At 42.9% G+C, this 14,615-nt stretch overlaps 1 protein-coding gene across 1 annotated transcript; it reads left to right on the forward strand.

Annotated features, from left to right (window-relative positions):
* The first annotated feature begins 10,061 nt into the window (after window positions 1-10,061).
* On the forward strand, window positions 10,062-14,526 carry LOC148681617 (stonustoxin subunit beta-like). Its single transcript, XM_088650805.1, has one exon. It carries the CDS (start codon window positions 10,101-10,103, stop codon window positions 10,647-10,649), a length of 549 nt encoding a protein of 182 aa, XP_088506931.1. The 5' UTR covers window positions 10,062-10,100; the 3' UTR covers window positions 10,650-14,526.
* Window positions 14,527-14,615: the final 89 nt, after the last annotated feature.

Genomic DNA, 14,615 nt, shown 5'->3' on the forward strand with positions numbered 1-14,615 from the left:
GCCAGAATAAATGTAGGAGTGGCAGACTAAATGCAGGAGTGGCAGAATAAATGTTGGAGCGCCAGAATAAATGTAGGAGTGGCAGACTAAATGCAGGCCAGAATAAATGTAGGAGCTCAAGAAAAAATGTAGAAGCGCCAGAATAAATGTAGGAGCGCCAGAATAAATCTAGGAGCACCAGAATAAATGCAGGAGCGCCAGAATAAATGCAGGAGCGCCAGAATAAATGTAGGAGCGCCAGAATAAATGTAGGAGCGCCAGAATAAATGTAGAAGTGCCAGAATAAATGTAGGAGCGCCAGAATAAATGTAGGAGCGCCAGAATAAATGCAGGAGCGCCAGAATAAATGTAGGAGCGCCAGAATAAATGTAGGAGCGCCAGAATAAATGCAGGAGCGCCAGAATAAATGTAGGAGCGCCAGAATAAATGTAGGAGCTCCAGAATAAATGTAGGAGCGCCAGAATAAATGTAGGAGCGCCAGAATAAATGCAGGAGCGCCAGAATAAATGTAGGAGCGCCAGAATAAATGCAGGAGCGCCAGAATAAATGTAGGAGCGCCAGAATAAATGTAGGAGCGCCAGAATAAATGCAGGAGCTCCAGAATAAATGTAGGAGCTCCAGAATAAATGCAGGAGCTCCAGAATAAATGTAGGAGCGCCAGAATTAATGTAGGAGCTCCAGAATAAATGCAGGAGCTCCAGAATAAATGTAGGAGTGCCAGAATAAATGTAGGAGTGCCAGAATAAATGCAGGAGTGCCAGAATACATGTAGGAGCTCGAGAAGAAATGTAGAAGCGCCAGAATAAATGTAGAAGCGCCAGAATAAATGTAGGAGTGGCAGACTAAATGCAGGAGTGGCAGAATAAATGTTGGAGCGCCAGAATAAATGTAGGAGTGGCAGACTAAATGCAGGAGTGGCAGAATAAATGCAAGAGCGCCAGAATAAATGCAGAACCGCCAGAATAAATGTAGGAGCGCCAGAATAAATGCAAGAGCGCCAGAATAAATGTAGGAGTGCCAGAATAAATACAGGAGCGCCAGAATAAATGCAAGAGCGCCAGAATAAATGTAGGAGCTCCAGAATAAATGCAGGAGCGCCAGAATAAATCTAGGAGCACCAGAATAAATGCAGGAGCGCCAGAATAAATGCAGGAGCTCCAGAATAAATGTAGAAGTGCCAGAATAAATGTAGGAGCGCCAGAATAAATGTAGGAGCGCCAGAATAAATGCAGGAGCGCCAGAATAAATGTAGGAGCGCCAGAATAAATGTAGGAGCGCCAGAATAAATGCAGGAGCGCCAGAATAAATGTAGGAGCGCCAGAATAAATGTAGGAGCGCCAGAATAAATGTAGGAGCGCCAGAATAAATGCAGGAGCTCCAGAATAAATGTAGGAGTGCCAGAATAAATGTAGGAGCGGCAGAATAAATGTAGGAGTGCCAGAATAAATGTAGGAGCGCCAGAATAAATGCAGGAGCGCCAGAGTAAATGTAGGAGCGCCAGAATAAATGCAGGAGCTCCAGAATAAATGCAGGAGCGCCAGAATACATGTAGGACCGCCAGAATAAATGTAAGAGCGCCAGAATAAATGCAGGAGCGCCAGAATACATGTAGGAGTGCCAGAATAAATGTAGGAGCGCCAGAATAAATGTAGGAGCGCCAGAATAAATGCAGGAGCGCAAGAATACATGTAGGAGCGCCAGAATAAATGTAGGAGCACCAGAATACATGCAGGAGCGCCAGAATACATGTAGGAGCGCCAGAATAAATGTAGGAGTGCCAGAATAAATGCAGGAGCGCCAGAATACATGTAGGACCGCCAAAATAAATGTGTAATGTTTCAAATGAGAGTCAGAGAGGATCCAAATGCAAGTGAACAATGTTTATTTGTATCTGACAATAAAACAAATAGTGCCAGGCTAGGTGGACACAGAACACAGGGCAGGAACAGAACGAGGAAACCAGATCCAGATAAACTCCTCAGGGCCTGAGCACAGACAGCACAAACATAAGTGATAGTAACAAACTGACACAGACACACAAAAGCGTCGCCCAGATATAGGCACCATGATGAGCCTCAGCTGGCGAACTAATCAGACCAACTGAGTGTCGTCATAACACGTGAGCATAACAAATCCACATGGACAACTAAGACCCCGTTTACACTAATGCGTTTTAGTTTGAAAACGCATAAGTTTTGCTACGGTTACGCCAACCGTCCACACTACGCCGGAGTTCTCGAGCGCTGAAAACGGAGCGTTTCGAAAACGCTGGAGAGGCCGTTTTCATTCTGAAACGCTGCTGCTCCGTCTCAGTGTGGATGATGGAAAACGGAGACATCTGAAAACGGAGGCGGGGCTGCAGACATTCGCCTCTCTGATTGGGGCTTTTCCTGAATATTAAGTAGCCTACACACACAGTTCAGTCCTGCATTCTCTCCTTGTAAGTTCAGACTTCGCAAGTTTGATCAAGGCTGCAGTCTCTTCTTGTCAATTTGATATGGACAACAGACTATACCGAGGACACGGGTAAATCTTTAAAGGGGACCGTGTACTTTATAACATCATTCACATCACCCTGGCTACGTTGTTTCACTTTCTCAACAATAAAATGTAAACATGATTTAAGGAACTGCCTATTTTCATTTTAATATTAGCAACTTAACAGACAGCAGAAATGTTGAGGCGTCGTGCTGCATGAGCATCATCTTCACTGTGTGGATATTTATAACAAAACGGAGCCGATAACTGCCTCCTTTCAATTTTAGTGAAAATATGAAACACACCCTCTCTTTTGCTGAATATCAGTTTTAATAATCGATAATGGCCATTTTAAAAGTATAACATACAATAAGTTTATACATTATAGGAAATAAAGGCAAGCGATCAGTCAATATACAGAATAGGCTACGTGGTTACATTAATCATTAACTTATCTTTGCGCTCAGCCAAAACACCTGAGAACAAGTAATAGATTCCAATGACCAAAGTCAGGGAATATGTCGTTAGATAAAGACAACAAGATGAATGAAATATCCCGTTTAATAAATATAGTGAGATTAGATCCAGCGGGAGATGCTTGATGAGAAGTCCGACTAGCACAGCTCTCATCTGGGTACATGGGCTGCAGCGCTTGTCCGAGAGTGTCTGTGTGGTCACGTGATGTGCGTTTTCAGCGTTTTGGTGTGGACGGAGAGCAGTTCAGAAACGCAGGGTAAAACGCGAGTGTGGACGCGGATCGTTTTCATTCTAAAACGCCGTTTTAAAACTAAAACGCGTTTAGTGTAAACGGGGCCTAAAACAAAACAAACCCACGTGATCAAACATACACTCCGGAGAAGCGCACAAATGTGCAACCGTGACATTACCTCCTCTACAACGAGCACCTCCTAGTGCTCCCAGAAGAGCTTACCTGGCGATTGTAATCATCGATAAGAGAGTGATCCAATATGTCTTTTGCAGGGACCCAACTCCTCTCCTCCGCACCATAACCTTCCCAGTCCACCAAGTACTGAAATCCTCGTCCCCTCCGTCTCGAGTCTAGAATGCGCTTAACCGAATAAACGGTCTCCCCATCTGCCACCGGACTAATGATCTTGATGACAGTGAATGGGCCAATAAATTTAGGTGCAAGTTTATTACATACGGAACGCAAAGGAATATTCTTAGTTGAAAGCCACACTTTTTGTCCGACGACGTAAACGGGAGGCTTCGACCGGTGGCGATCGGCTTTAGCCTTGGTGCGCGCACCCACTAGAAGGAGGGTATGTCTTGGCTCTGCTCCAAGTGCGTCGGCACCTCTGGACAAAGGCGTGGGCAGAGGGGACCGTGATTTCGGATTCCAGACTGAGAAAAGCTGGTGGCTGGTATCCTAAGCTACATTGAAACGGAGAGAGGCCCGTAGCCGACACTGGTAATGAATTGTGTGCGTACTCCACCCATGGGAGCTGCTGGCTCCAAGAGGAGGGATTTTAGGAAACCAAACAACGTAACATGCGCTCGAGATCTTGATTGGCCCTCTCTGTTTGTCCGTTACTCTGAGGATGGAAGCCAAAAGAAAGACTTACAGTCCCTCCCAATAAATGACAGAATTCTCTCCAAAATTTAGAGACAAACTGGGGTCCCCTGTCAGAAACCACGTCCGTCGGGAGGCCATGAATGCGAAAGACGTGATTAATGACAGCATCCGCTGTCTCTCTGGCTGAGGGTAATTTAGGCAGAGGAATGAAATGAGTAGCCTTCGAGAACCGGTCCACAATGGTCAAAACAGCCGTATTGCCACCAGATGGCGGGAGACCGGTGATGAAATCTAGCGAAATATGCGACCAGGGTCTCGAAGGCACTGACAGCGGCTGAAGGAGTCCAGCAGGAGGGCGATTAGAAGTCTTAGAAACAGCACAAACAGAACAGGCCAAAACAAACTCGCGTATGTCCCGTGCCATAGCTGGCCACCAAAATCGCTGTTTAACCAAAAATAAGGTACGACTCACCCCAGGATGACAAGCCACTTTGGAGGAATGTCCTCACCGAATGACATCAGACCGAATCTCCTCCGGCACAAACAAACGACTGGGTGGGCATCCGACCGGGGGCGTTACCCCATCCAGGGTTGTGCGGACCCTGCTCTCGATCTCCCATGCTACTGCAGAAATACAAATCCTCTGGGGAACGATGGGCTCAAGAGGCGTATTGCGCTCGGAAGAATCAAAAGACGGGATAACGCGTTGGGTTTGATGTTTTTAGAACCCGGTTGATATGAGATAGTAAAGTCAAAATGTCTGAAAAATAATGCCCACCGAGCCTGCCTAGAGTTAAGTCGTTTGGCGGACCTGATGTATTGGAGGTTCTTATGATCGGTCCAAACGATAAAGGGAACCCCCGAACCCTCCAACCAATGACGCCACTCCTTCAAAGCAAGTTTGACAGCCAACAACTCCCTATTACCAATGTCGTAATTTCGTTTTGCGGGAGATAATCGGTGTGAGAAAAACGTGCACGGATGAATTCTGTCATCCGAGGCTGCGCGCTGGGACAGGATCGCGCCCACCCCCACCTCTGACGCGTCAACCTCCACCACAAACTGCCGGGAGGGATCAGGTGTCATCAGAATGGGAGCTGAAATAAAGTGGCTCTTTAGTTTAGTGAATGCAACCTGTGCTGCACTCGACCACCTGAAGGGCGTCTTGGCGGAGGTTAAGGACGTCAGAGGGGCGGCGAGCTGGCTGAAATTGCGAATAAAACGCCGGTAAAAATTAGCGAAGCCCAGAAATCTCTGCAGGGCCTTACAAGACTCAGGGATTGGCCAATTCACCACAGCCTGAACTTTCTCTGGATTCATGCGCACTCCCTCGACTGACACAATGTGTCCTAGAAAGGGAACAGACTGTGCATGGAACACGCATTTCTCCGCCTTGACAAAAAGCCCATTCTCTAGCAGCCGCTGAAGCACTCGCCTGACGTGCTGCACATGTTCCTGGAGAGAACGAGAAAAAATCTGAATGTCATCCAGGTAGACATAAATAAACTGATCTATCATTTCTCGCAACATGTCATTTACGAGTGCTTGGAAAACCGCAGGAGCATTAGAAAGCCCAAAAGGAAGAACACAATATTCAAAATGCCCCCTGGGGGTCAAAAACGCGTTTTTTTTTGAGTGTCGTCATAACACGTGAGCATAACAAATCCACATGGACATCCAAAACAAAACAAACCCATGTGATCAAACATACACTCCGGAGAAGCGCACAAACCTGCAACCGTGACAAAATGCAGGAGCTCCAGAATAAATGTAGAAGCGCCAGAATAAATGTAGAAGCGCCAGAATAAATGTAGGAGCGCTAGAATAAATGTAGGAGCGCCAGAATAAATGTAGGAGCTCCAGAATAAATGTAGAAGCGCCAGAATAAATGTAGAAGCGCTAGAATAAATGTGGGAGCGCTAGAATAAATGTAGGAGCTCCAGAATAAATGTAGAAGCGCCAGAATAAATGTAGGAGCTCCAGAATAAATGTAGAAGCGCCAGAATAAATGTAGGAGCGCTAGAATAAATGTAGGAGCTCCAGAATAAATGTAGAAGCGCCAGAATAAATGTAGGAGCGCTAGAATAAATGTAGGAGCTCCAGAATAAATGTAGAAGCGCCAGAATAAATGTAGGAGCTCCAGAATAAATCTAGAAGCGCCAGAATAAATGTAGAAGCGCCAGAATAAATGTAGGAGCGCCAGAATACATGTAGGAGCATTAGAATAAATGTAGGAGCTCCAGAATAAATGTAGAAGAGTCAGAATAAATGTAGGAGCGCCAGAATAATTGTAGAAGCGCCAGAATAAATGTAGAAGCAGCAGAATAAATGTAGGAGGGCCAGAATAAATGTAGAAGCGCCAGAATAAATGTAGAAGCGCCAGATTAAATGCAGGAGGGCCAGAATAAATGTAGGAGCACCAGAATAAATGTAGGAGCGCCGGAATTTTGTATTTGAAAACATCCTCAATCAGAACTAACACAAACCAGAAATATTTATCTAATTATAAAAATCATAATGACTTATTGATATTTGGGCAGTAAATCCAAAATGAATGTCTAACAATTATAAAACATTAATAATGACAATAACACTAACAATGAATAACATTCCTCATTATCAGGCTGCCTTTAATGTGCTTGAATGTGAGTTATCTGCTATAATTAGTCTGTTTACTGCTGTTTACCACTGTTATTTTATATATAAAAAAAAGTTTGCATCAAACAATTAAAACATTGCAGTAAGAAATATTTTTGCACTATTGTTTTTATATGTCAATTTTAAAAAATAATGTTTCTGCTAGAAAACAAACATTATAATAAATCATTCAGTTCAATGCTGAAAGCTGCACAGCAGTTATCAGTAACTAAATAGGAAAATAAAAGAAAGTAAGAAACGTCTTTCTTCTGTCGCTCTTTAAATGTTTTGTGTCATTGTAAATGCTCAGTCTCGTTATGCGCTGATTTACATTTTCCTGTGTTTGTGGAATAAAGCAGGCGAGTCAGCCGAGCCAATATATGAGCAGGCAGAGCAGGATTCTCACGATGACCACCGGCTCAAAACCGTACAGTTCTTCGTCATGAGCCACAGTTTCAGTGTAAACTTAGTAAAGGCGAGCTTCTTTGGCGATGACGTGTCGAGTGTTAGATTTTACATTTAGCAGACATTTGTGCTGAACATCGAGATTCAGGCCATTAATCAGCTGAGACACTCTGAGTCTTTCAGCACTCTCTCTGAAAACACTCTCTCGGCTGGCGGATCAACATTCACCTCATCATCGCTCTCATCCGCGCCATTGTTTGTAGCTTTAGGTGGGTTTGCAAACCTGTGGACTTTTCATTGCGTCTTCCTCAAACTTTAGCCGTTTGCATTTTCTGCAGTCAAAAAAGGTCTCTACATTGGAAATAACGAACTTGCCTGAACTTGCCCTATATACCCACAGTCATAGTAATCCAGTGTGTGTGGTTATAAGTGTAAAGCGCGGCACAGTGGGCATAACTGTGTTTAGTTGCAGCAGTTTTGATCCGTGCAGAAAAACTATGTTGAGAAGTCTTTATGATTTATAAACCATGATGATTTAAAGCATGTTTAATAGTGAAACCGGTTAATCATTGCATCCCTAACCAAAATGCGGTATTGACATTACAAATACGATGCTAACACCACTCCATAGCAGCGCTTCATAACCCTTGGTAAAGTGCAGCGCTAACACTGCTTTCAGAATACAGGTGTAAACGTGTCTTTACCTGCTTTAACAGCAGCAGGCCCGGATTGGCTAATCGGGAGGACCGGGAGAATTCTCGGTGGGCCGGTCCGTTTTTTGGCCGCGAGGGCCGGTGTCCCTAACTCTAGAATCTGTTGCTCTCAGCAGTCACACTTTTTAAAAAAAAATGTATTTATTTACTTGAACACAGTCTTCTTATTCATTAATTTACCGCAGCTCTGCTCTTTTATCTATTTTCTCGTAACTTCGTGAACAAGATGCAGCCTACAGGTTAATGATGATATAACTAGATAAGTCACTTTACTATGTACAGCTGTTGTGGTACAGTGGTTAAGACGTTAGGTTATTATGCCACCATCCTGGGTTCGGTCCTTGTCTGAGCAACATTTTTTTTTTTCATTTTTATTGTTAAGACATATAATACTGTAAGGGTTGTTGAACATTTGAAGTTCTAAAACAGCTGTTTTCTCAAAAAAAAAAAAAAAGACGTGATAGTGTAATTAGAAACTGAATTAGAAATGACGTAATTAAAATGTATTTTAATATAGTCAGTGGTGAACTAAGGTGGGCCGGTCTAAGGCTTGAAACTCCAGGGCTGAAAAAGAGTCCCACTCCGGCCCTGAACAGCAGTGTGAACAGGTGATACCAGATGTAGAGCCCCTTTAGTGGATTGGCAGAAGAAGAAACTAAACATCTGCAGGGCTGTAATTTATTCATATCTATACAAATGTGTGTGTGTTGAAGCAGATTGAAGATCAGTCATTCATTTTCCTTCAGCTTAGTCTCTTATTGATCAAGGCTTGTGTCTGACAGACAGGGAAATGTGACTGTGGGTCAGGTGATGAACACATGAAGAGAGCGGGTTTGTGTTTGTCTGAGCTCATTTTGTTTTAGTCCACAACAGAATCACAATATAAATGATGAAATCAGCTCATTTTCTGTTGTGTTTTATAAATGACTTTAAGATGATCTTCTGAACTCAAGTGTGTCTTCTTCCTCCTCACAGCAGACTTTACAGCTTGATGTGGTGTATTATGAACAATATCTTTGCTCTGTACACTTCTACAGATAATGTTGAGTCCTTGTTGAGTGTGAGTGTGTTTGCTGATGTGAGGGCTCGATCAATAAGGAGAGCTGATCAGGATGTGTGTGTTCATCACTGCTGTTGACATGAGCAGAAACAGCAGTCAGCATCTTCACAACACAAAGAGATGTGTGATTGTCCAACTGTGTGATGTGGACTATTGCTGTGTTTGTAGATTGTCTGGCTGTATGGTGACAGAGGAAGGCTGTGGTTTTCTGTCTTCAGCTCTGACTTCAAACCCCTCACACCTGAGAGAGCTGGATCTGAGCTACAATCATCCAGGAGATTCAGGAGTCGAGCTGCTCTCTGAACAACTGGAGGATCCAAACTACACACTGGACAAACTCAAGTATGTGGAGCAGCACTGGCCTTGTGCTTTTACACTAAATGGCTTTAAAAAGACACTAGAAAGTTTTTTTGTGATCAGCTTCAGTTTTCTGTGAGGGTTATGGGGTGAGGACAGACAGAAGATACAGCTTGTAGAGTATTCCAGTCATGTCTATGAAGAGCAAATCATTGAGTGTGAAATGAATCTCCTCTGTAAATGTTAGAGTGTATTGGCTCAGTTACAGTGACATTAAGCGGGACACACTGTACAGTTTCAGCATTTGAGCTGAGCAGAGAAACTTCTTCCTCCATTTCTGCTGAAGAATCCTACAATATCAGGTCAGGAATAGGGTTGGGGATTGAAGATGGATTCAGATTCTGGAATCAGACACTTGGATTAATGTTCAGACTCTTGTTCTAAAATCAACATCTGGATTCCTCTTCTCTGTGCACACATGTGTATTTTTCACTTGCTAATCTGTCAGGAACTTGGGCGCTGGCGAGCAGCTTTAATAATCTGAACATAGTTTAGAGATGGACTGCAACATGTGCTCAAAGGCTGCATGTGCTGAAGAACGATGGCAAAGCTAAGTGTGATCACTGTAATAAATGAATGTTGCAGCAGGGTGTCTCCATCAACATGAGCAGTATCTGCGCTCGCTTCACCAACAGCAGAGGAAAAGAACGCACTGTGTTACATTCATTGTGCATCCCGGCTCAACCAACAAGTGTTGTGTGTTTTAGCTCAAGAGTTTGGAGCGTGTAGCTGAGCGGCTCAGTGCTAGCTTTAGCTTATTAGCTGAGGGGGAAACTAAACAGCTTATTCTCTCCATCTGTGTGTGTTTACAGTCTGGATCATGGAGGACACACGAGGATTACAGAAGGACCACGCAAATGTAGGAATACACACACACACACACACACACACACACACACAGCTGTGGTTATAAATGTGTGTGTTCTTGTGTTCAGATGTCTGTTTCCTCACTCTGGATCCAAACACAGCACACACTCAACTCATTCTGTCTGAGGAGAACAGAGAGGTGAAGAGTGTGAGCGAGAATCAGCCGCATCCTGATCATCCAGACAGATTTGATGTTCATCCTCAGGTGTTGTGCAGAGAGAGTGTGTGTGGACGCTGTTACTGGGAGATTGACTGGAGTGGAGATTATAGTGTGTGTATATCAGTGTCATATAAGAGCATCAGGAGGAAGGGAGGAGGTGATGAGTGTGAGTTTGGATATAATGCTCAGTCCTGGAGTTTGTTCTGTGATTCCTCCAGTTTCATATTCAGTCACAATAACACACAAACTGATCTCCCAGTAGTTCTGCTCAGCAGGAGAATAGGAGTGTTTGTGGATCACAGTGCAGGAACTCTGATCTTCTACAACATCTATAGAGACACAATGAGCCTCATCCACTCAGTCCAGACCACATTCACTGAGCCGCTCTGCCCTGGGTTTTGGGTTAATTTTGGATCATCAGTGAAACTGAAGTGAAGACTGACGAGAGATTTACCCAGAATCATCTGCAGGAGCAGTCAGCAGCAGTGTGTGTGTGTGTGTGTGTGTGTGTGTGTGTGTGTGTGTGTGTGTGTGTGTGTGTGTGTATGTTCACTGCTGTGTACGTGTGTGTGCATTTGTTCACTGTTGTGTGTGTGTAATAGAGAGAAAGAGAGTTTGTGTGTGTGTGTGAAACAGTGTGTGTTTTGTTTGTGTGTGTGTGTGTCTGTGTGTGTTAGAGAAAGTGTGTGTTTTTTGTGTGTCTGTGTGTCAGAGAGAGAGATTGTGTATCTGTGTGTGTGAGTGTGTGTGTGAGTGTGTATGTGCCTGTGTTCTTCCTGCTACTTCCTGCTTTGCTACTGTTCGGACGTCTTTGCCCACTGCTCCGCTCTTCGCACTCTTGCTTTTATATCTTATACCCTAATTTTAACTTGAGCCTATCAGCACAGTGCTCAAACAACACGGCTTGAAGATCAGCATCGATTCTACAAACTTTCTGGAATATAGCTTTACTAACAAGAGGGAAATTTCGTCTAAACAATCCTCCCGCTACCAGCTGCTTACATTCCGGAGACGGGAAGACACGGCTGTGAAAATGCCTCTGAATCGGATTAATTCAGATTCTCACTGCTGTACAAACTGCCACAAACTTCTACAAAAGATTGCAGTTCTTGAAACGAAGTTGCTTGCGACCAGAACTTCAGCTTCATTGTGGATTCTCTCAGCACACAGCCGGTGAGTCCCATAAATCTGTTCCTGCTACTGTTTTGAGCACAGAAAAACAGAAAAGAACTGTTGAAAATGAGCATTGGCATAAACAAGGTGCGAGACCAAAGGGTACTCGTGGGGTCAGATCATACGCTGCCGCATTAGCGTCTTCTACCCCAAATACAGCTCGGACTCAAATACAGCTTCAGAACAGATATGAAGTTTTGAGTAATATGGGTGAAGAATCCCCAAATGCAGTCAGACAGAGATCGCATGATTCAGCAACTAATTCTGCATGGAACAGAGGCTCAAGACCGACTAGACAGCGGCATTCTGCTCCGATCGCAACAGAGATAAGAACACTAGTCATAGGAGATTCAATAATCAAGAATTTCAGGAGCAGATCTACAATGACATACTGCTTTCCTCATGCAACAGTTTCTGATGTAAACAAAGAACTTGAGGAAATTCTGAAAAAGCACAAGACTGCAAAACGGATTATCATCCATGTGGGGAAAAATGATATTCGGAAGGAACAGTCAGAACTGCTCAAGAAAGATTTCTGTGAGCTCTTGGAAACAGCTGAAAGATTGAAGGTTCAGCCGTTCATAAGTGGACCACTCCCTGCAAGAGGGACAAATATGTTTTCACGGCTTCTTGGTCTAAATGTATGGCTACAGAAAACATGTAACAAGAAAGGACTGAATTTCATCGACAACTTCAATCTTTTCTGGAACCAAAGACAGCTGTTTACATCAGACGGCCTTCATCCAAACAAACTTGGTGCAAAGGTGCTAAAGGACAATATTTTTTTCTCCCTCAATCATCCATCAGCTGTGTATGCCACTGAACTTAATTGTACACACACACCTAGCAAATGTCTGGATGACAACAGGACCTCAAATCAGCTCCTGAGTGGACTTGTGGCAGACGAATCACCCAAGGACAGTGATAATGCCATGCAGCCAAAACACCCAATGTTGATAGAGACACTATCAGTTGCCCTCTGCTCAACACAGGCAGACTGTGACGCATCAGAACAGCATCAAGTCTCGTCACTCAAAAATGATCCTCAGGAAAACATATTTCTGCAGACAGAATCTCCAGATGCACAGCCTCTGTCACCGGACACGTTCTCATTGTCACAATGTTCACCACTCTTGGGTTTTTCAAAAAAGATGGAGGAACTGGTGTATGCTGGAACTAAACTTTCACACTCCATTGCCGCAAGCACCCAGTTACCAACCAAAAAGCGACCTGCTCCACAACCACCTATGAGCCCACCTGGAAGAGCCCTCCGATCACACTGCCAGGGCCCCAACAACAATGCCCCATCTTCAGCTGGTGAACACAAGAGCTCTCTGTGATGTGTGTCGGGGACCTGTTAGATAACAGTTTCTTTATCAAATGTTTTCAGAACAAGCAGGAACCCAGTGTGTCTGTAGCTTTCTCTAAGCAGATATGTGTTGTGTTAAGTGACAGAAAACCAAAGACTTCATCAGGCCGTATAGCAAATCAATCAAATCTGGTGTCTATTAAATGTAGATCTGAGACTACTATAGAAAAAACAGCTAAAACTGTTAAGTTAGCGCTTTTAAACATCAGATCACTCAACAATAAGTCTCTTTTAGTCAATGATTTTATCAACACAAATTGCCTTGATTTTATGCTTTTAAATGAAACTTGGCGCAGCAGTTCTGAATGAAGCAGCTCCTTTAAACTTTGACTTTTTGAGTGTTTGCAGAGCTAATAGGAGAGGTGGAGGCATCGCTGCCCTGTTTAAAGATGTCTATGAATGTAAACAAGTGTCATTTGGTGACTATTTGTCCTTTGAATATCTGAGTATAGCACTAAAAGTTGCTCCACGCATCTTACTGATCATTATCTACAGACCTCCAAAATATTCTCCAGCTTTTATTGAGGATTTTACAGAGCTGTTATCAATAGTAACCTCTGAATTTGATTATTTTAGTATTGCTGGGGATTTTAATATATAATATATTTTAATATATAATCCAGAAATCAATGCTGTAAAAGAACTGATGACTGTTTTTAACACTTTTGATCTGACTCAGCATGTTCAAGGACCCACACACAATCGTGGACACACTCTTGATCAGATCTCAGATCTACCTAGCCTTACTGCCTAATGACTACAGCCCCATTGGCACCCTCTGCCAATGCATTGATGAAATTAACAATTGGATGTGCCAAAACTTTCTTCAGTTAAACAAAGAGAAAACTGAAATGATTGTGTTTGGGAACAGAGATGAGGTTCTCAAGGTGAATGTGTACCTTGGCTTTAAGGGTCAAACAACAAAAAATAAGGTCAAGAATCTTGGTGTGACTCTGGAGTCAGATCTGAGTTTCAATAGTCATGTCAAAGCAGTTAGTAAATCAGCATACTATCATCTCAAAAATATTGCAAGAATTAGATGCTTTGTTTCCAGTGAAGACTTAGAGAAACTTGTTCATGCTTTTATCAGCAGCAATGTGGATTACTGTAATGGTCTCCTCACTGGTCTTCCCAAAAAGACAGACAGTTACAGCTCATCCAGAACGCTGCTGCCAGAATTCTGACCAGAAGCAGGAAATCAGAGCACATCACACCGGTCCTCAGGTCTCTGTACTGGCTGCCAGTTACATTCAGAATAGATTTTAAAGTATTGTTACTGGTCTATAAATCACTAAATGGCCTAGGACCTCAATACATTACAGATATGCTCCCTGAATACAAACCCAACAGATCACTCAGATCATTAGGATCATATAAACTAGAAGTTCCAGGGTTCAGTCAAAGTAGGGTGAATCAGCTTTCAGCCACTATGCCCCCCGCTGCTGGAATCAGCTTCCAGAAATGATCAGATGTGCTCCAACATTAGGCACATTCAAATCAAGACTGAAAACACATCTGTTTAGCTGTGCCTTTACTGAATGAGCACTGTGCTACGTCCGACAGATTGCACTATTGTGTTTTTCGTTTTCTTTTTCATTCTTTTATAACCTATTTTAACACATTTTAAATTGTTTTTATCTGTTTTTAATCATTTTTATTGTCTGCATTTTATGTCCTAAACTTGTCCTTTTTATTTCTGTTTATGTAAACCACTTTGAATTGCCACTGTGTATGAAATGTGCTATATAAATAAACTTGCCTATATATATATAAATAAATAAATATATATATATATATATATATATATATATATATATATATATATATATATATATATTAGTTGGAAAAATTGATTTATT

This window comes from Danio rerio, chromosome 4, assembly GCF_052040795.2.
Source record: "Danio rerio strain M-AB ecotype USA chromosome 4, GRCz13ab, whole genome shotgun sequence".
Lineage (NCBI taxonomy): Eukaryota > Metazoa > Chordata > Actinopteri > Cypriniformes > Danionidae > Danio > Danio rerio.